Below are 22141 nucleotides of genomic sequence, written 5' to 3'. Positions count from 1 at the left end.
CAACCACTGCGCCACCAGGGAAGCCCTGCTTTTCTCTTATTATGATTGAAACTGGGGATCATTTCCTGTTTAAAATTATTTGTTTTTACTTTAACTGTCTTTGAATGTCCTGTCCCACTTGTCTATTGAGTTGTTGGTCTTTTCTGAATTGATTTAAAAGGACTCCAGGTTTTTTGTTTTTTCTTTTTAAAGAAAATTAGCTCCTTAAATATGATGCATGGCAAATTTTTTTTCCAGTTTATCTTTGGAGTTCTAACTTTGTTTTATGCTACTTATTGCCACACATAGGTTTTGTCTGTCTTTATATGAATTCATCAACTTTTTTTTCTTTATGGTTTCTGGGGTTCTGCAACACTTAGGGCAACTGGAACTGTCATACGTTGCTGATGGGTATAAGCTGGTACAGTCACTCTGGAAAACTGTTTGGCAATATATACTAAAATTAAACATACACATATCCTATGACCCAGCATTTCCACTCAATTCCAACAGAAAATGAGCACTTGTGCTCCCCCCACAAACATGTACAAGAATGTTCTCAGCAGTTTTATTCATTTTACCCCCCAAAATATGAAAAACCAAAATTTCTATCAACAGTAGAATAAAGTGTGGCATATTAACACAACATAATACAACACAACAGTAAAAAAAGAACTGCTGCATGTAACATAAATAAATCTCACAGACAAAATGTTAAGCAAAAGAAGCTAGACACAAAAGAAGACTTACTATATGATTCGCTTTATTCGAAGATCAAAAACAGGCAAAACTAATCTATGGATAGAGGTCTGAATAGTGGTTATCACTGGTGGAGGTGGTAATGACTGGGAAGAGCATAACGGAGAATTTTGAGATGTTGGAGATAGTCTATATCTTGATTGAGGCGGTGAGTACTTTGTGTATACATACATAAAAATTTGTTGAGTCGGTCCCTTAAAGTATGCATACTTTCCTGTGAATTGTATCTCAATAAAAGTTCTTCTTTTTTAAAGTGAGATAGCAAGCTAGCTTTTTTTCCCAAATGGCTACTCAGTTGACCCCATACTATTTACTGAAGAATTGTTTTCATCCTTATCACATATAATATTTCTATAAATGAGGCCACTTCAGTACTCTCAACTCTATCCAGTGATAACCTGTCTACTCTGGTGCTCTTAATTACTTTAGCTTTAACACAGAATTTAATAGCATTAATACCGCCTTCATGAACACTGGTTTTCATAATTCTTATGAAAAATTCCACATATGTCCTTTCATATGAACTTTAGAATCAAGTTTTGAAAACCCTGTTTGAGATAGTTATTACACTGAGTTTACAGATTATATTTTATAAACTTCAAGATACCTTCGATGTGAAACTAACACTGTAAATCAACTATACTCCAATAAAAACTTTAAAAAAAAGATACCTTCGATGTAAGATTTACAATTATTTTATGTAGCACTAAAAAATAAGACATTGCCCAGCTAGGACATAATGCTGAGGATTTTTATTTTATGCCTATCGTTAAATTACATTTTTCTCTTCAAAAATTCTGTTAGGAAGATATGCAAAACCTCTATTTAGAAATCTATAAAACATTATTGAGAAAAAAATTAAAGAAGACCAAAACACATGGAGAGAAAATACTCATGAATTGGAAGACTCATCAGTATAAAGATTTCAATTACCACTAAACTTACCATCGTGGAACCTCACAAGCTGATTCTAAAATGCATATGCAAATGCAAGGGGCTCAAAATAACCAAGAATTATCTACTGCATATCAAGATTTATAAAACTAGAGTAGTAATTCTCAAACTTTTTGGTCTTATACTCCTACAAGTTATTGAGACTCTAAAGAGCTTTAGTTTATGTGAGTTTATTTTTTTTCACATTTGAAACTGAAGCAGAAAATTCTGAAATATTTATTTATTCATTTAAAAATAATAAGAAACCCATTACATGCTAACAAAAATAACTTTATGAAAAATAACTGTTTTCCAAAACAAAAATATTTAGCGGGAAGAGTGGCACTGCTTTACATTTTTGTAAATCTCTTTAATATCTGGCTTAATAGGAGACAGCTGGATTCTCAAATCTGCTCCTTTATTCAATCTCTTTCAATATCACATGTCATGCATCCTCTGGAAAACCTATTGTAGACTCATGAGAGAATGAGAGTGAATAAGGCAAATAACATCTTATTATTACCATGAAAATAGTTTTGACCTCAGAGACCCCCTTAAAGGGTCTCAGGGACCCTACATGGTCCCAGGAGAACTGCTGAAATAGACTATTTAAGACAATGGCACTTTGGCATAAGGACAGACAAAACAGAAAAATGGAAGAGGAGAGCCCAGACAAATCCTTGTACATACAATCAGCTGATTTATGACAAAAGTGACTCTACAGAGCAGGGGAGAATGGACATTTTAAAAAGTGGTGCCACAATAACAGTAACTGGACAGTCATATAGGAAAAGAATTAAACTGACCCCTATCTCACACCATTAAAAAAATTCCACATAGATTGCTGATCTAAATGTGAAAGGCAAAACCTAACAGAAAATAATACAGAATATATCTTCATCACCAGAATACAAAAAGTTCTAATTATAAAGGAAAAGACTGACATACTTAACTACATTAAAATTAAGAATTTCTGTTAATCCAAATATACCTTTAAGAAAATGAAAAGGTAAGGCAAGCCAAAGAGTGGAAGAGGATATCTGCAATATGAGTATCTGAATACACACACACACACACACACACACAAATAAGACAAAGATAGAACACCAGATAGAAAAATGGGAAAATGACTTTAATAAGCCTTTAATGAGCCTTTCGAAAAGACGATGGTCAATAAACACACAAAAGGCTGCTCAACCCTACTGGTAATCAGGGGAATGCAAATTAAAACCAAAGAGGAGTGTTAAATAGTACAACCACTTTGGGAAACTGTTCTGTAGTTTCTAATAAAATTAAACGCCTACCTGATGCCCCAAAATCCACTCCTCGATATATAGTCAAGAGAAATGAGTATGTATATATAGAAAGATGTGCATGAGAATATTCATAGCAGCTTAATTAACAATAGCCAAACTTAGAAACAATAATCAATAAGAAAACGATAATCATAAAATGGGACTAAGCAGTAAAAAAAGAATAACTAATAAAACCAACAACTTGGATGAATTGCAAAAAACATTATTATGCTGGGCAGAAGAAGCCTAACACAAAAGAGTTCATACTGTTACAAACCCATTTACATGAAGTTCAAGAACAGGCAAAACCAATTTATAGTGGTAGAAGTCAAAACAGTTTTGTCAGAATAACAGCTTCTGACTGGAAAGGTGTATGAGAGAACTTTCTGGAGTGATGGAAATGTTCTATATCTTCATCTGGATATGGTACATGCATATGTAAAATATTCTTCAAGCTGTACATTTAAGATTTTTGCAACTTATTGGATATGACATATACCTCAAATTGCACACAAAAATCCATTACATATAAACCAGAATGGTTACTTTAACAGACTGACAATTCCAAGGCTTGGCAAAGAGGTGGAATAACAGGAATTCTCATATACTGCTGGTAGGAATCTAAACTAGTGCAACCACTTTGAATAGTCTGGCATTATCAACTAAAACTGAAGAATCACACAAGTGTTCACAGCAGCATTATTCATAATTGCTGCAAGGTAAAAACAATTTAAATACCCGTCCAAAAAAAGAGCAAAAAAAATCAACCGTGATATATTTGTATAAAAGAACATTCCGCAGTGACAAACTACAGCTCCATCACACACAGATGAATCTCACAAAATAATGTTAAATGAAAGCAGCCAGAGTAAAGAATACAAAATGAATGGTTCATTTATATAAGGTTGAAAAAGCAGGCAAAACTAAACTACCAAGTTTGGGTGCAACCTTAGGTAGAAAAGAAAGTGATTATCATAAAAGTCAGGGCAGAGCTTATTCTGGTGAAGGAGGAGAAGTATAGTTCATAAGGAGGGAGTTTCAGGAGGGCTTTCTGAAGTGCTGAAAATTGTCTGTTTAATGACCTGAATGTTGGTTACAAGGCTTATGCTTTATAACCACATCAAAAAAAGATGCACAGATCAATGACTTTTCTGTACGTAACAGAACAAAACCAAAAAGGTTACAAATCAGAAAAAAGGTTTAAAAAAGTCAACTGGACCTGGTGACTGACTGGGTTGGGGTGAGGGTTAGTAAAGGCAACCAACGAAAATGCCCGGGTTGCTGACTTGTACAACTGTTTGGGTGGGATGCCTTTCACTGAGACAGGAAACAGCATTTCAGGGGAAGAATATGAATTAAACTTTGGACATGGTGAATTTAATAGTACCTTTGAGACATCCAAGCAGAGATGTCCAACAGGCAATTAGATATGCAGATCTTGAGCTCAAAGGAGAGGTCCAGGCTAGAAATATAAATTTTGGATTCATCTGTAAGTGAAATCATGGACAGGGATGTGAATGTTTAGGGAAAGAAGACTGACGAGAGGGTGTACGGCTGATCCCTGGTATGTCAGCATTTAATGGGCAGGTACAGGATGATAAACTGGTAAAGAAAACTGAGAAGGAAGCAAGCGGTGGGAGGACAATCAAGAACATGTCATGAACCATTAAGCAAGGGAAGAGAACATCTCATGAGTAATTAGTCATTCACTGCAGGTTGATGCATAATTAAGAAAACATATGGGTTATGTACAATACTCAGCAAGGCAGTTTTTACTCCACCTCTCTCTGGCTGATTTGAGAGAAGCAACACCCAGAGAGAAAACCAATGCTTCTGAGAATGGTTGCAAGTTTTTGTGTTTTCTTTAGAAGTGAGGAATTAAGGCCCCTCTCACTCTTCTCCCTGACTCTCAGGAAGGAAGAAGACAGATTTGGGAGCACTGATAGGTCTGTGTGCTACTGGGTAGAATCACCATGTAAAGGTCAGTACACACGTGCGGGCTCATTTTTCTGCTTCTTCCATGTGACTGAAGTGGTATGAGACGCCTTCAAGAGAGGACTTCCTCTATTCCAAGTGACAGCCAGGGTCAAACCTACTACTTGGGCAGAAAAGGCCAGAGGCACGTGGCCAAGACCAGATCAGCAGTCAGCCAGGGCAAACGGGCTCTCCCTGGTTACAAGGCCCTGAGCACTGATAGGAATGAGTTAGAGCAGCTTTGCCCACATCACAAGGGAAAGATCTAGCCACGTTTGAAAACTGGGGAGATGGAGGGGGTCCATCCCATGGCCTGTTTCAGTTTGAAACAAATGAAGTTTAACTAAATTGAGAAAAACAGCATCTCCACATGAAGCAGCTGGGTTCATTCCAGTCTTCTGTCTTAGACTTTGATGCCCAAGTCCTACTCAAGATGCAAAGTATTTTGGTTTTTCATTGCCGGTACAAATATAAATCTCTCCCTTAGGGACCCTATAGACTTGAAAATAATGGCTGTGGACTGGAGGGAATTCTATTATTACTGGATCCCACCGGAATATCATCATAAAATTTCTCAATTTCTAGCACCACATAAATCACATACAAAACAAAACAAAACCACAATGGGCATTTGGTTAAAATGGCATCAGATTAGCAACTCCTGAATAAGTAGGAAGTCACAATACGTTTGTTCCTTGATATAAAGATTTTAGTGAAGGTTGTCTCCTTCCCAAATCATCTATAAATTCAGTACAATTCTAATCAAAATCTCAATGGGATTTTTTTTTTTTTTTTTTTCAGTACGCGGGCCTCTCACTGTTGTGGCCTCTCCCGTTGCGGAGCACAAGCTCCGGACGCGCAGGCTCAGCAGCCATGGCTCACGGGCCCAGCCGCTCCACGGCATGTGGGATCTTCCCGGACTGGGGCACGAACCCGTGTCCCCTGCATTGTCAGGTGGACTCTCAACCACTGTGCCACCAGGGAAGCCCATCAATGGGATTTTTTTTCTTAGAGCTCATCAAAGTAAATTCTAAAATTCACCTGAAACAATACATGCATGATAATAGCCAAGAAAAATTTGAAAATGAGCATATTTGCTCTATCAGGTATCAAACTGTATTATATAAAGCCACAGGGGAAAGAGGGACTGTGGTAATGGAATTCTGCAGAAACATACACAAACAAATCACTGGAACTGAACTGAGAGTCCAGAAAGAGGCCCTATATAAATAAGGAAATTCTTGCACCATTTCAAATGTGGACAAGTCAATAAGTGGAATTACGCAAAAGCCTATCAATTTAAAAAAAAGTACGTTAGATCCCTACCTCACATCCGACAAAAAAGTAAATTCCACACAAACTAAAAGAGTTAAATATGAAAAAACAAATTTCAAATATAACATATGAGAGTTTAAAAAAAAATCTTGGGGGGACTTCCCTGGTGGCACAGTGGTTAAGAACCCGCCTGCCAATGCAGGAGACATGGGGTTCAAGCCCTGGTCTGGGAAGTTCCCACATGCTGCGGAGCAAATAAGCCCGTGCTCCACAACTACTGAGCCTGTGCTCTAGAACCCGCAAGCCACAACTACTGAAGCCCACGTGCCTAGAGCCCGTGCTCTGCAACAAGAGAAGCCACCACAATGAGAAGCCCGCACACCGCAACGAAGAGCAGCCCCCTCTCGCCACAACTAGAGAAAGCCCGCGTGCAGCAAAGACCCAATGCAGCCATAAATAAATAAATAACTTTATAAAAAAGAAAGTCTTGGGACTTCCCTGGCGGTCCAGTGGTTGGGACTTCGCCTTCCAATGCAGGAGGGTTTGATCCCTGGTCAGGGAGCTGGGATCCTGCATGCCTCGCAGCCAAAAAAACAAAACATAAAACAGAAGAAATATTGTAACAAATTCAATAAAGACTTTTAAAATGGTCTACATCAAAAAAAAATCTTAAAAAAAAAACTTGGGATGGTAGAGATTTTGATAAACAAGATTAAAGAAAGGACAAAAAAACTCAAAAGCTACAAAGAAGTCGAAGATGGGACCACATAAAAAGTTTAAACTTCTGTATGAATAAAAATACCATAAATGGAATTAAAAGTGAGAAACTAGGAGAAAATATCTGTAATACATATAACAAAGGATTAACTACTGTGATATCTAAAGAATTCCTGCTAACCAATAAGAAAAAAAGACAACACTGAAGGGAAAAAATGAGCAAAGGCATGAACAGGCAATATCCAGAAGGAATACGAATGCCCATTAAACATATGTCTGTACAAAAATTAGGTTACAGACTCATCTAACACCTGATAAGTTACATTCTAGATGATTAAGAAATTAATTTTTTCAAACCTAAGAGAAATTATAAATTCATCTGATATCAGAATGAGAAATGCCCTTCTAAACTTAAAACCTATGAGAAAAAATTACAAAGAAAAGTAATTAAATTTTATATACTTAAAAAAAAACCCCGGCTTCCCTGGTGGCACAGTGGTTGAGAATCTGCCTGCCAATGCAGGGGACACGGGTTCGAGCCCTGGTCTGGGAAGATCCTACATGTCACGGAGCAACTAGGCCCATGAGCCACAACTACTGAGTGTGCACGTCTGGAGCCTGTGCTCCACAACAAGAGAGGCCGCGATAGTGAGAGGCCCGGGCACAGCAATGAAGAGTGGCCCCTGCTTGCTGCGACTACAGAAAGCCCTTGTGCAGAAACGAAGACCCAACACAGCCAAAAAAAAATAAATATAAAAATAAATAAATAAATTTTTAAAAACCAAACCCATAGTACTGCAAAAATTAATGAAATAGAACTAAACTGGCAAAAATATTAACAAATATAATAAAATATTCATATCCTTTAAGTATATAAAACATTTGTCTAAATCAATATAAAAATTCTAAGATCTATACAGGTAAGACTGGAGAAGAAATGCAAACAGTTAATAAAATGTGAAAAACATTAAACCTTACTTATACCTTGGGGGGAAATGCAAGTCAAAACAATGAGATGACATTTTTCATACATGAAACTGATAAAGGTCTAAAAAATGAGAATGCCCAATACAGGCAGGGGTACAGGGCACTTGACATTCTCTTACATTACTGGTGGAATTTTTAATGACATAAGAAAATAGTTGTGACATGTTAGATGAGGAAAAAAGATATAAAGTATGTACAGTATGATCTCAACCGTATTTTAAAATAAGAGCTAAGTTTTATGAGCACTTACTTCTGTGCCTGGCACTGTGCTAAGACCATTTACAGGTATTGGTGTACTGGTGCACTTCATACAATAATCCTGAGTTAGACGCTATTATTATCCTCATTTTATGGAGGAGGAAACTGCGACGAGATCAAGTTATGGAACCAAAGTTTCAACCCAGTTACACTTGCTCTATAGAGTCTGTGATCGTAACTATTAGCACAAAGCAGAGGAAGAAATAAATCAAACTCCTAAAACTCCTAAGACAAAGTGACGTTGAATATACTCCACTTAATTCCTATTTTGTCATGGATTTTCCATTTTACTTCTCAAACACAATGATGGTTTTTAAAAGGTCAATAATCACACAACAGTGACAACAGCATCCTTGAAATGCCCCTAAGTTACAGGTGCTAACAACAAAAGAAACTTTATAGATCATAATCCAGGGGATTTAAAAATGTTGTTTAGCAAAAGAACTTTTTTGTAAATGAAAATTTAAATCGATCTATATGAGAAACAGATTAAAGCAGTATTGCATTGTATTAGTGTATTTGAAAAGCTCAAATTTATAACATTTACAATGAAGCTCTTCTGGTGAATACAAACTTCAAATTATGGATGATTAGGGCAGTCGAATTTGTTTTGTTTGACTGCCCAGTATCAAGAAAAACCTGATTCACAGAGAGTAGCAGTTGCAAATAAGAGTTTTTGTGATTCTTTAAAAAACAGCACATAAATGCTATCTGAGGATTTTATCACACCTGTCTGGAAGTCCAAGTAGAACATTTCTAAGTTAAATCTCTAATAATATTAGGAATGAGAATACTTGGTAACCACAAATATTTTGGTAAAAAATAAAAATCTTAAAATATATACTAATCATGACATCAAGGCATTATACATAAGGCAGTCACATGTTATTGCACAATGCAATGAGAGTTGTCTACAGGACCAAACTTGCTCATATAATTTTACATAAGTAAATACGGACTGGTCTGAATTTTTAAAAGACCAGTGTAAAGCTACAATCTTTCCAATCAATAAAAATTTTAAAAATTCAAGTATATGCACAAAGAAAGTAAGAAACAGTATTATAAGGATTGTTATCTGGCTGTTGGCATTATGGATAATTTTCATTTTTTCTTTTTGCTTATTTCCCCTCAAACACCTTAAATACACTACTTTTTTTTTTTTTTTTGCTTTTTTACTTTTATTTTAAAAATAGTTATAAATCACAGGAATTTGCAAAAAAATGTACAGGAAGGTCCTTGAAAACCCTTCACCTAACTTCCTTCAATGGTAATATCCTACATAACTCTAGTGTAAGATCATAACCAGGAAACTGACCTTGGTACAGAGTTTACTCTTATTTCACCACTTCTGCATTCGTGTGTGTGTGTGTGTGTTCTATGCAATTTTATCACATTTGACATTTGTAGCTTCGAGTAACCACAGCTGAGATACAGAACTGTTCCCTCCCCACAAAGCTCTCTTGTGCTGCCTCCTTAACCACCCCTTCCCCCATTCCTAACTCCCAGCAACAGCTAAACTATTCTCCATCTCTACAATTTTGTTATTTCAATAATGTTATATAATGCAATCTTATAGACTGTAACTTTTTTTTTTTTTTTTGCGGTACGCGGACCTCTTAGTGTTGTGGCCTCTCCCGTTGCGGGGCACAGGCTCTGGGCGCGCAGGCTCCACTTTTTTTTTTTTTTTTTGCGGTACGCGGACCTCTTAGTGTTGTGGCCTCTCCCGTTGCGGAGCACAGGCTCTGGACGCGCAGGCTCAGCGGCCATGGCTCACGGGCCCAGCCGCTCCGCAGCATGTGGGATCTTCCCGGGCCGGGGCACGAACACGTGTCCCCTGCATCGGCAGACGGACTCTCAACCACTGCGCCACCAGGGAAGCCTGACTGTAACCTTTTAAGATTGAATGTTTTTTTTACCTAGATAACCCGGCAGTACAAATCAGCGTCTCTAACGTAAAATTTAGCATGAGATAACATCTGAGTGTATATAAATGTTTCTAATGTTTTAAAGTTCACAATGTTAAAAATGTGACTCAAATGCTTATGAAATCCCTGTTGTATCACCACAGAACTAGGATTCTGGGGAATGAATTTTAAAAATTGATAATCTAATACAAGTCTAGTACAATCTAGTACAAACACAGTACAGAAGACAAACCCAAGGCACAGTGCTTGTTAAGTTTTATCTTTGTTTACAAGAACACGTGGCTTACAAGAATGCCTGGTTTTGCATTTTTCTGGCCAAGCTCTAGATTCCAGTCCTTTCCTAACCCAGGTAAATCTATATTACATTCAAATATGACCATTTGCTATTCCCCTCAAAATGGTCACCGTTTTCTGCCTTTCCTCATGTTGTTTCCTAGAATCCTTCCAAATCATCAAGGAAATGAATCTCTCTTAAATTCCTGGTTCTGGTGATTTAACCCCACCACACCCCAGGCCCAATTCTTCTGTTTCTATATGCAGTAGGTCCTTATGACTCAACACCTCTTAGGAAGGACTACCCCACCCCAGTACAAAGTCATACTAACATTTTCCCCTCCCCTCTACACCTCCAGGTACCTAGATCCACTTTATCTTTCTTCCCTCGGCTATTCTGTTAGGTCTTCCTGATAGCTCACCCCACTGTATACCTGTTCACTCATGAGGTGTGACAAATGCCTTATCTTCACAAGTTTAGGCTTAGAAGGCAAACACTCCAGGGATTTACTTCTTGAATACCATGCCTTCAGAGTAATGTCCTTGCTTTTCCAAAAAGATTGCTCCCAATAAGTAAAAGCTAAAACACAAACATACAGATGCATAAAAAAAGCATAGATGTTTGCATATTTTTTAAAATTTGGCTGATATGGGTATCACTATATCAAAATCAGATCAAATGGAATTTAAAGTAGTGGTAAAGAGCCAAATTGCCTGGGTTAAAATGTGGCCTCTGCCACTGTACTATCTAAATCAAGTTTCATTTACATTCTGTGTGCCTCAATTTTCTCATCTGTAAAATGGTGATAAAAGTGCCTCACAGGACAGCTGTGAGAATTAAATAAACTGCATTTAGAACACTGCCTAGTACACAGTAAACAATATCCAAGTATTAACAATTATCTCTAATGCATGGCAATCCAGGTTCACCTCTTTGTGATATCCCTCTATTCCCCTTACATTCTTTGAAGTCCATACTGCTTCTGAAATTTCCATACCAAGAAACAATGGTCACATAAGAACCTGTATTTTATTTATTAAATTCATCTTCGTCAAAACTAACCAGTAGAACAAATTGCTTTTTACATAATGGTAGCAGTTATTAACATTCACCAAATATGAATGTAAGCACTTAAAAGTATGGTGGTGATGGAAAGAATGCTAGCAAAGAGTAAAGTACAGATCAGAACATAGAATATGGTAGTTTTATGTGTAAAAAATGGGGAGACTAATATGGTCTTATGTATGCTTGTATATGCATAAAATGGCTCTGTAAAGTTTCATGTCTGCTTAAGGAAAGGGAGAACTACAAGTCTGGGGGCAGGGTTATGAAGGGGACGGTTCACTATATATGCTTTAGTATCTTTCAAACTTTAAGCAGTGAATATATTACCTATATAAGAATTTAATTTTAAAAATGGAGGAGGGTGGGGGGGTGGTCCCTCTAAACAAGTACTCTGGAAGCCAGGCTTCTAGTCCCAATCTGCCACTAACTGTGTTACCTTGCACAAGTCATTTAACCTCTGAGTCTAGCTGAACTACGCAAGGGGCAGCACAGATTCCTAGGTTCTATTCTAATTCTAAAAATGTATCTCAAAGAGGGGGGTAGTAAACAGATGGTACTATTTTTAAGACATGAGAGGGGTACTAGTCCACCATTTTGCAAAATAAGGCAACTTTTTGAGGACATGAATTGTTAAGCCTCTTCATCTTTCAAAATCATTTTTTTCTTACATAAAAGCTCTTCTTAGAAGGGGTCTAATGCAACGTATAGGAAATACCTATAAAGAATATTCTACACATTATTTTGTGTCTCTTGCCACACTTTTGGAGTTGTTTTAAATGGATTTTAAGTCTTTATACTATGCCATGGAGTGAGCAATAAAGTACTCTAAAACAATTTACATTTAAAATACATAAATGACTATTTAGTCATTTAGTCATAAGACAAGTAACTTGTACTACTTTAAGGTGTTTATGAACAGACATTGCAAAAAAATAATCATACCACCTCCAGTCAATAACAGCTGTAACTAATGGAGTACATATTTTATTTCAAGTATCATCCATTTATTTATTCCATGTAGCCTCTTTAATCCTACCCATTCATCTGGCAAAGTAGGTTTTAATATCCCCATTTAACCGAGAAGCAACTGTAGCTCCATGAAGATGAGTGACTAGCTCGAGGCCACAGTCTAACAAGTGGACAAGCTAGGAGTCCACCCCGAACCTTTGGATCTGAACTTAGTGCACTGGACAGGGATTAGCAGGCAGGCTGGTGCAGACTTGCAACAAAGTTTTTAGTAATTTAAATAAAAATGAGGAAAAATAAGAAGAAAGTTTTCAATGAAGCTAAGAGATTCAGTTCTTTCTAATTATTTGAGTTAAAATATCCTTACTTACAATGAAATGACAGTGACAGTAGATAGTGGTATGGGTTACTGTTGCTGTTTTTATTGACTATAGCCAGCAGAACTGGCAACTCTACTGCAGCCTCCCAATTTGGGGGGGAAATACTTCTTCTGAAATCCAAAAATCTGGGAACTACTTCCTTAGACAATGATGCCTCCCAAAATAACAGAGGACTTACACACACACACACACACACACACACACACACACACACACACACACACACATAGCTCTCAAGATTCTCTCATTAATCTCTACTTTATTTGGATTAGAACTCTTAAGGATTAAGAAATGAGAATAAAGTGAGTTTCAGCAATCCAAAATCACATGAGTTAACGCTGGATTCTGGCAGAGAACTTTCCTCAGGATTTCATTGGTTAATTTTTCTCATCCTTTATCTTTAATTCTACTCAAACCTGGGCTCAAACTTTCTGTTCCTAAAATAGTCACACTTTGAGACTTCCCTGGTGGTCCAGTGGTTAAGACTCCACCCTTCCAATGCAGGGGGCACGGGTTCGATCCCTGGTCAGGAAACAAAGATCTCACATGCCCCTGTGGCATGGCCAAAAATAATAAAAAAATAATAATAATAATAAAAATTTTTTAATAAATAAAATAGTCACATTTTTTACTACTACTGCTAACTGGCAATCAATACTTAAGTCAAATAAAAAGAACTACTACTTGAGGTCTCCAATAATCTGCTTTTATTTAAAGCCTTTTTCACTTTGACAAAATAAAAACTTTTAATTATGTTTAGTCTACCTACTTCCAAAAGAAAACTGATCTATAAATTAGACTCAAGCCACTTTAATTTCCAAATTTCTTTATCTCCATCATATATATATACAATATATCTAGTTTATATATATATAATGTATATATGTATTGATATATATGGTTTTGCAAGCAGTTTATAAACAGGTTGGTCAAACTGTCTAAATTTCTTGAATTTTATTGTGTACACAGCAAATAAGCTATTTATTCCTCTTATTAGCATGTCTTATTTCTTACCTATCTTCCTTTAGTGAGCATCAAATTTAAAATATTCTATGTACACAGCTACACAATTAAACATTAGTGTCAGTCACAACATATTAAATTCACATTGAAAACTATAAAGAGATCCAGATATTTTTAGTCTTACACATATACTTTATATATAATCTCACTTGATGTTATTTATATTATCTTATGGTGCTTTATTAAACAGAAACCAGAGCACAAAAATCTGGACCTGGACCTTGCAGGATACATAACTGAAAATATTTATAATGTATACTTATTACATGGTTCAAAAACACTCTTTTTTTTAAAGGAAAGCCAATTTTAAGAACTTAAACATACAGTCTGGATAACATAAAGCACTCTTTCCAAGTCCAAATGTTAAAAGGTCTAGTTAAATTTATGATAGACTACAGTGTTTCCAAAAGCTAAAATTGGTAATAATTCTGCTTAAATTCCATATTAATCTAATATCAAAAGTAATTTTTATTCCTTTTTTCAAATACCTGAAATATACTGCTGCTTAGTCTTTTCATTATATATTTAGTTAACTAACTTTAGGTGCAAGGTACTTTAAGTATAAAAGTCCTTTCCAATGGATAGTGAAAATAATATAAAAATGTTTGTATAAAATACACTCAGTGGTTCTCAAAGGATATGAGAGTCTATTAGGTCTATTAACTTGGCTCAAAAATACCCAACAACAAATGTGAGGTTCTGTCACATTGACATATTTTAACTGTTAACTGGTATCTGCATTTTAAACACATTATGTCTAATGTAGCAAAAATGATGACTATTTTCCCACTAAAAAGCTACAGGATTTTGGTTTAAGGGCAAATGAGAAAGAGTACGTGGCTCACCAAGAAGGCTGTCTAAGTGGAAAAGATCAGCAGCCTGAAATTTGTAAATAGTAACAAGACAAACTCCAGTGCTAGGTCGTTCATATAATCACCAATATGTAGGTCAAAATAAACTTGTGAGCTATACATTACTGTCTACCTAGTAATTTACAGATCAATATGAGAGGAAGAAACTGCTCAAATGTGACTACTGTTAACAAACTCAAAATATTAGGCATAGTATGTCTCTATTAAAATTATAAACTATCAATTGTGAAATAATTTCTTTCACTGTTTCTACTTTTAAAAAATGAACCCTCCACAATTAAAAAAAAAAAAGAGCAGCCACTTTTAAGATGTAAATTCCTCTTTTTTCCAAAGTAACTTGCCCAGAAAAATCTAATGCAGAAAATAAAGTGTAACAGATAAATCGACGACAACATATTAAAAAACCTGAAAGTATCAGTAAAACAAACCAATCCCTCCAGTTTAGCAATGCGTGTATTTTTATGCTTCGGTGGGTATTCCATTATAATAACCAACAACGTTTAAAAGGCACCCTAATGCCCCAAACATCATCATTACACATGACATACTCGTATTTTATTCAAATTATGCTTAGACCAGATCCAAACTCAGGCCATTCCCCGCTCGCGGGCAAACTGAAATATACGAGGGGGAATCCAAGAAATCAGATATGTTAAGTGCAGGTATCTCCTTCCAGAGTAGGGTCAAATTCTTGTTTGCCCGCAAATGTCACTGTCTCAAGAAGTCTGCAAATTCTCATTAGCGCTACAGAGTACAAAGAGGCCTGACCACGGAAACACCTGTCCTAGCACCGGGAAGACAGTGGGAAATGCAAACCCCGAGCCCACGCCGGCCGTACAGACTTGGGCAGCAGCAGCGACCCCAGACGAGGGGTGGACACTGACCTCACGGCTCCCTCGGGCAGACTCCCACACCCCCGACTCGCCTCCCCGGGCGAGAACCACGAAATCTGTCAAGCGGCCGGGACCCACCCTCCGCGAACACCGCTTGCTCCCTCCGAGCCCGGCCCCAGCCTGCCCAACTGCCCCCGGTCCGCTCCGGCCTCGCGGCTGCACTCTGCCACCTCATCCCTCCTTGCCGGTCTCGCGGCCCCGCCACCTCAGCCTCGGCGGCCTGCACTCGGGCCGCCCCACCCCGGCCGCCGCCCCCCGGCCCCGGCCGAGGCTCCCGGCCAGGCTCCCGGCGCCGTCGGTCCCTTCGCGGCCCGATCCCCGCCGCCCCCCAGGCCCGAGCTCCCGCCGCGCGCTCCCCACCCCCAGCCTCCGCCCTCGCCCCGCTCGGCCGCTCCCGGCCCGCTCCCCCTAGCCGGGCTACCTGGAGGCAAGGGCGGCAGAGCACTTCACCCAGGGCCCCAGGTCGCAGAGGGCCCGGTGCTCGGGGTCCCGCTCCTTCTCTCGCTCCACGTGGTAGGCGTAGATGGAGAGCAGGATCCCGGCGGCGCACACTGCATACCGGGCCACCCGCTCCCAACGCGGCACCGACACTCTCAGCAGGACGGGCGCCGCCATCTTCCCCCCTCCGCCGCCGCCGCCTCCGTCGCCGCCGCCGCCGCCGCCTCCCTCCGCCTCCACCTCAGCCGCCGCCGCCCGTCGGGGCCCGACCCAGCCGCCGCCGCTACCGTTACCGCCTCCGCCGCCGCCGCCACCGCCACCGCCGCCGCCGCCGCCGCGCCCCATTGGCTCGACCGCCTCCTCCGGGCCCCGCCCCCACAGGCGCGCGGCCCAACCGCCCCAAAAGGAGAGATCCTGGCGGGGCGGGGAAGGCGCGCGCGGGCGCGGAGTGGGGGACGGAGTGCGCAACCGGCCGGGAGGCCGGCCGGGGGGTGGAGCCAGAGGCAGTGCGGCGCGCGCAGCGGGCGGGGCCGAAGGAGGGGCGGGGCCAGGAGAAGGGAAGGGCGGGGCTCGGGGAGGGGAGGGGAGGGGAGGGGAGGGGTGGCGCGGGCGGGCCCTAGGGTACCCGGTGAAAGGAATAAATTTCAAAGATACCACCGTGTGTGACTGGATAAGCCCTTGGCCCCACCTGTTGCGGGTGGTAATCAATTGCCATAATTTCTGCCTTTTTTTTTGTCATTATCTCTTGATATTTTCTGACCCAATCCAAATTAGCCTTGGCCATTTCCCAGAGCTCCAGAGCCAAGCTCCAGAGCCACGTTTACATTACCTGATCTTCCCCACCATCACCTCCACGCACTTCGTGTTCAACAGGTGCAAACTTAACTATTTTTAAAACATTATTTCTGAATGCCTTGCTTCCCTGTAAGCTGAATTTGAGATGGCTTAACATAATTCGTGTAATATAGTAAAGTACAAAAATGAACTAAAAAATCAGGACGAAGAAAAAGACAAATCAAAATAAAAGACCAGGGGCTTCCCTGGTGGCGCAGTTGTTGGAAATCCTCCTGCCAATGCAGGGGACATGGGTTCGAGCCCTGGTCCGCGAAGATCCCACATGTCGCGGAGCAACTAAGCTCGTGCGCCACAACTACTGACCCTACGCTCTAGAACCCGCGAGCCACAACTACTGAGCCCACGTGCCACAACTACTGAAGCCCGCATGCCTAGAGCCCATGCTCCACAACAAGAGAAGCCACCCCAATGAGAAGCCCGCACACCGCAACAAAGAGTAGCCCGCCGCAACTAGAGAAAGCCCGCATGCAGCAATGAAGACCCAACACAGCAAAAAATAAAAATAAATAAATTTATAATAAATAAATAAAAGACCAGGAGTAAGAACACAGACAAGGGACTTTGCTGGTGGCACAGTGGTTAAGAATCCGCCTGCCACTACAGGGGACACGGGTTCGATCCCTAGTCTGGGAAGATCCCACATGCAGTGGAGCAACTAAGCCCATGCAACACAACTATTGAGCCTGTGCTCTAGAGCACGCGAGCCACAACTACTGAAGCCTGCGTGCCTAGAGCCGGTGTTCCACAACAAGGGAAGCCACAGCAGTGAGAAGCCTGCGCACTGCAACAAAGAGAAGCCCCCACTCACCACAACTAGAGAAAGCCCACGCGCAGCAACGAAGACCCAACGCAGCCAAAAATGAATGAATGAATGAATAAATAAATAAATTAATTAAATGCCTTAATGGCTCAGACCAATTTAAAAAAAAAAAAAAAAGAATCCGTCTTGCAAAAAGAATCCTTCTTGCAATGCAGGGGACTTTGGTTCATCCCCAGTGGGGGAACTAAGATCCCACATGCGGTGGGGCAACTAAGCCCGCTCACCACAACTACTGAGCCCACGCTCCTCAACTACAGAGCCCAAGTGCTCTGGAGCCCACACAACACAACCAGAGAAGCCCGCATGCCACAACTAGAGAGAAGGCTGCGCATTCACTGCAATAAAGCAAAGAGCCCACCCTCCACAGCAAAAGATCCTGCGTGCTGCAAGTAAGACCTGACGCAGCGAAAAATTAATTAATTACTTTTTAAAAAAGAACACAGACAAGCAGGCCATAGAGTATCACATAATTATTAAAACCGAGCCATAAATTTGGCTCTGAGCTTCCTGGTGGCCAAAACTAAAAGAAAAATACATGTATGTTATTCTCACTGTCTCTAAGAAGAAACACACTGTTCTTGGAGATTGCTAGATTTTTCCTGGTTGCCTCTGGCCAAGAAATTTCAGTTTTATATAGTGATTTTGAGTAATTGATGTCCTATTAGTTATGTATTGTTGGGTAACAAATTACCCCAAACTTGCAGCTTAAAACAACAACCACAAAAATCTCTTATTTTCTCATAGTTTCTGTGGGTCAGGAATCTGGGTGTTATTTAGCTGGGTCCTCTGGATCAGGGTCTCTCACAAGGATGCAGTCAAGATGTTGGCTGGGGCTGCAGGCGTCTCAAGTCTGGAGAATCCTCTTTCAAGCTCACTCACAGGGCAGTTGGCAGGCCTCACGTCCTCTCCGGCTGTTGGCTGGATCCATCAGTTCCTGGCCACTTGTACCTCTCCATAAGAAGCTGCTAGCTTCCCTTAAAGCAAGGGATAAGACAGAGTGAGGGAAATGGAAGTCACAGTCTTTTTTGTAACCTAATCTCAGAAGAAATAGCCCATCACTTTTACATATTCTGTTACTTAGAAGCTAGTCCACAACCTAAGTGTCCATGGATGGGTGAATGGATAAAGGAAATGTGGTATGTACCCACAATGGAATATTATTCAGCCACAAAAAAGAAGGAAATCCTACCATTTGAGACAACAAGGACAAACCTTGAGGGCATTATGATAAGAGAAATAAATCAGACAGAGAAAGACAAATACAGTTGACCCTTGAACAAGGCAGGAGTTAGGGGCACCAGCCCCCCTGTGCAGTCGAAAATCCAAATATAACTTTACAGTCAGCCCTCCATATCCGAGGTTTCACAGCCACAGATTCAACCAAGGATTGTGCACTACTGTCCTATGTGTGTATTGAAAAAAATCCACAAATAAGTGGACCTGTGCAGTTCAAGCCTGTGTTGTTCAAGGGTCAAGTGTACTATACAATCTCACATGTGGAATCTAAAAAAGCTGAAATCATAGAAACAGAATTGTTTGGTGGTTGGCAGGGGCTGGCAGGTGGGGGAAACGGAGAGATGTTGGTCAAAGGGCACAAACTTCCAATTATAAGATAAATAAATTCTGGAGATCTAATGTACACTATGGTATCTATAGTTAACAACATTGTATATGTGAAAGTTGCTAAGAGAGTTGCTAAATCTTACATGTTCTCATTTCCTCCCTCCAGGCCAAAAATAAAAAATGGTAATTATGTGAGGTGATGGATGTGTTAACTGATCTTATTGTGGTAATCATTTCACTACATATGTATATCGAATCATGTTGTACATCTTAAACTTTCACAATGTTATACGTCAATTATATCTCAATAAAACTGGAGGAGAGGGCTTCCCTGGTGGCGCAGTGGTTGAGAGTCCGCCTGCCGATGCAGGGGACACGGGTTCGTGCCCTGGTCCGGGAAGATCCCACGTGCTGCGGAGCGGCTGGGCCCGTGAGCCATGGCCGCTGAGCCTGCGCGTCCGGAGCCTGTGCTCCGCAACGGGAGAGGCCACAACAGTGAGAGGCCCGCGTACCGCAAAAAAAAGAAACTGGAGGAGAAAAAGAAGCTAGTCCCTAGGTCCAGTCTACACTGAAAGGGAGGGGATTACACAAAGGCATGAATACCAGAAGGGGGATCACTGGGATCATCTTTTTTTTTTTAACAATTTTTTTTAATGGTTCCGTTGGGTCTTCATTCCTAGTTGTGGCGAGCGGGGGCTACTCTTCGTTGCAGGGCTCGGGCTTATTGCATTGGCTTCTCTTGTTGTGGAGCACGGGTTCTAGGCACGTGGGCTTCAATAGTTGCAGCATGCGGGCTCAGTAATTGCGGCACATGGGCCCTAGAGGGCACGGCCTTCAGTAGTTGTGGCTCGTGGGCTCTAGAGCACGGGCTCAGTAGTTGTGGCACACGGGCTTAGTTGCTCCGTGGCATGTGGGATCTTCCTGGACCAGGGATCGTGTGTCCCCTGCATTGGCAGGTGGATTCTTAACGACTGCACCACCAGGGAAGCCCTCATTGGGATCATCTTAAAGCCTGCCTAACACTGTCCTCAAAAAGATCGACTCTCTAACTCTCTGGTGGTTTTCATACTTCTGAGTGGACTCATTCTCCTGTAGCCCCCTCCTTCTGGATTCCTTCACTGACTTGATAAAATCTATTGATTATCTGGCTTCTTTTACTCATCATTATGTCTGTGAGGGTTTATCTATGTTATTGTACACAGCTGTGTAATAGTCCACTATATAACTAACCACAATTTTATTTATCCAGTCTGTCCACTGTTGATGAACATTTGGCCAGTTGTTAGCTATTTTGAATAAAGCTGCTGTGAACATTTTGTAAATGTCTTTTGGTGGCTGTATGCAGTCATGTCTATTGGGACTACATCCAGGGGCGGAATTGGAGTCAGACAGTATTAGTTATACTGCCTCAGTCAATTTAGGTCCTCCAAGGAGGAGATGCCAAAGTGAAATCAGATGTGTAAGAGACTGACAGGGGCAATTCCTGTGAAGGATAAAGGAGACAGGGAACAAGAACAGGCATGGAGAGCCTCCAGATCACAAAGCAGGTCTGACCACTATGAAAGCTCTGCAGTCTCAGCCAGGCTGACAGGGAGCAAGGCAGGAGTACCCCCTATCTAGTAGCCCTGCCAGGCACAGTCATGGGCTGGGAGCAGCCTGGGGAGAGCATGGCCTCAGCATGAATGCTGTGATCGATCCAAAGGTGTAGCCAGCCACTGGAGGCTACTGGCCAGCTAGCCTCTTTGCAGCAGACTCTCTTGAAGGGAGACTGACTGGTGTACCACCAGGGCCATCACACTACCAAACAGTCTTCCAAAGGGGTTGTACCAATTTAAGCTCCCATTAGCAAAGTATGAGAGTTCTGGGTACCCCACATCCTCACCAATCCTTGGCAAGGTCAATGCTTTCCGTTTTAGAAAATTTGGTGGCTCTCTAGAGGGATCGTGGTGGTTTTAAAATTGCCTTTCCCTGAAGACCAACGAATTTGAGCTCCTTTCATATGCTTTTTGACTACTTAGATGTTCTCTTTTGTGAAGTGCCTATTTAAGACTTTTTAGCACTTTAAAAAATGGGTCTTCTTTTTCTTATTGGTTTGTAGAAAGAAAGTCTTTATATATTCTGGATACAAATCTTTGTCAGTATGTGTATTGCAGATATCTTCTATGCTTTTTTTTTTTTTTAATTATTTATTTATTTAGGCTGCGCCGGGTCCTAGCTGTGGCGGGCAGGATCTTCATTGCGGCATGCAGACTTAGTTGCAGCATGTGGACTCTTTAGTTGCAGTATGCGAACTCTTAGTTGTGGCATGCATGCAGGATCTAGTTCCCCAACCAGGGATCAAACCTGGGCCCCCTGCATTGGGAGCGCAGTCTTCCCACTGGTCCACCAGGGAAGTCCCACCTTCTCCTATACTTTGGCTTGCTGTTTCCCCCTTTTCTTTTCTAACTTTTATTTGCTTTCATTTTTTTGCGGCATTTATTCCTGGGCCATAAGTTTCTTTTCTTCCGTTTCTTCTGGGATATCTTTTTCTTCTGTGCAACGTCCTCTTCTGGTTTAGGAACAATCTGTTTTTTTTAGTAAGGATCATCTCAATGTGGCAGGGAGAGCTCATGTATGGTTTGATCCTACCGTGAACTCTGTAAGTTCTATGCCGCATCCTGGGGGCTTTATTCAGCTGGATGTTCTCAATGACCAGACATCTAAGCCCTTAAGTTCAGCATTACTCTCTGCATTTTAGAGCATGTGCAGTAAAAATTCAGCACTCTTTTTGGGTCACCGACCCTGCGTCCAGCCCCACTGTTTGGCCTGGGCACACCTACCAACTTCACCATTGTAACGATGGAATGGTACACATTGCTTCTTTAAAGTGACATCCTTCAGATACTTGGTG

General features: G+C 40.8%; 1 protein-coding gene across 1 annotated transcript in view; it reads right to left on the bottom strand.

Annotated features, from left to right (window-relative positions):
- VKORC1L1 (vitamin K epoxide reductase complex subunit 1 like 1) overlaps positions 1-16321 on the bottom strand; it is a 59110-nt gene extending 42789 nt beyond the window's left edge. Inside the window, exon 1 of the mRNA XM_024133902.1 lies at positions 15997-16321. Coding sequence (XP_023989670.1) covers positions 15997-16190 — 194 coding nt within the window. The 5' untranslated portion in view covers positions 16191-16321. The remainder of the gene's footprint in view (positions 1-15996) is intronic.
- Between the last annotated feature and the right edge of the window lie 5820 nt (positions 16322-22141).

The sequence above is a fragment of the Physeter macrocephalus genome, chromosome 14, assembly GCF_002837175.3.
Source record: "Physeter macrocephalus isolate SW-GA chromosome 14, ASM283717v5, whole genome shotgun sequence".
In the NCBI taxonomy this organism is placed as follows: domain Eukaryota; kingdom Metazoa; phylum Chordata; class Mammalia; order Artiodactyla; family Physeteridae; genus Physeter; species Physeter macrocephalus.
This window is presented reverse-complemented; position numbering and strand designations above follow the sequence as displayed.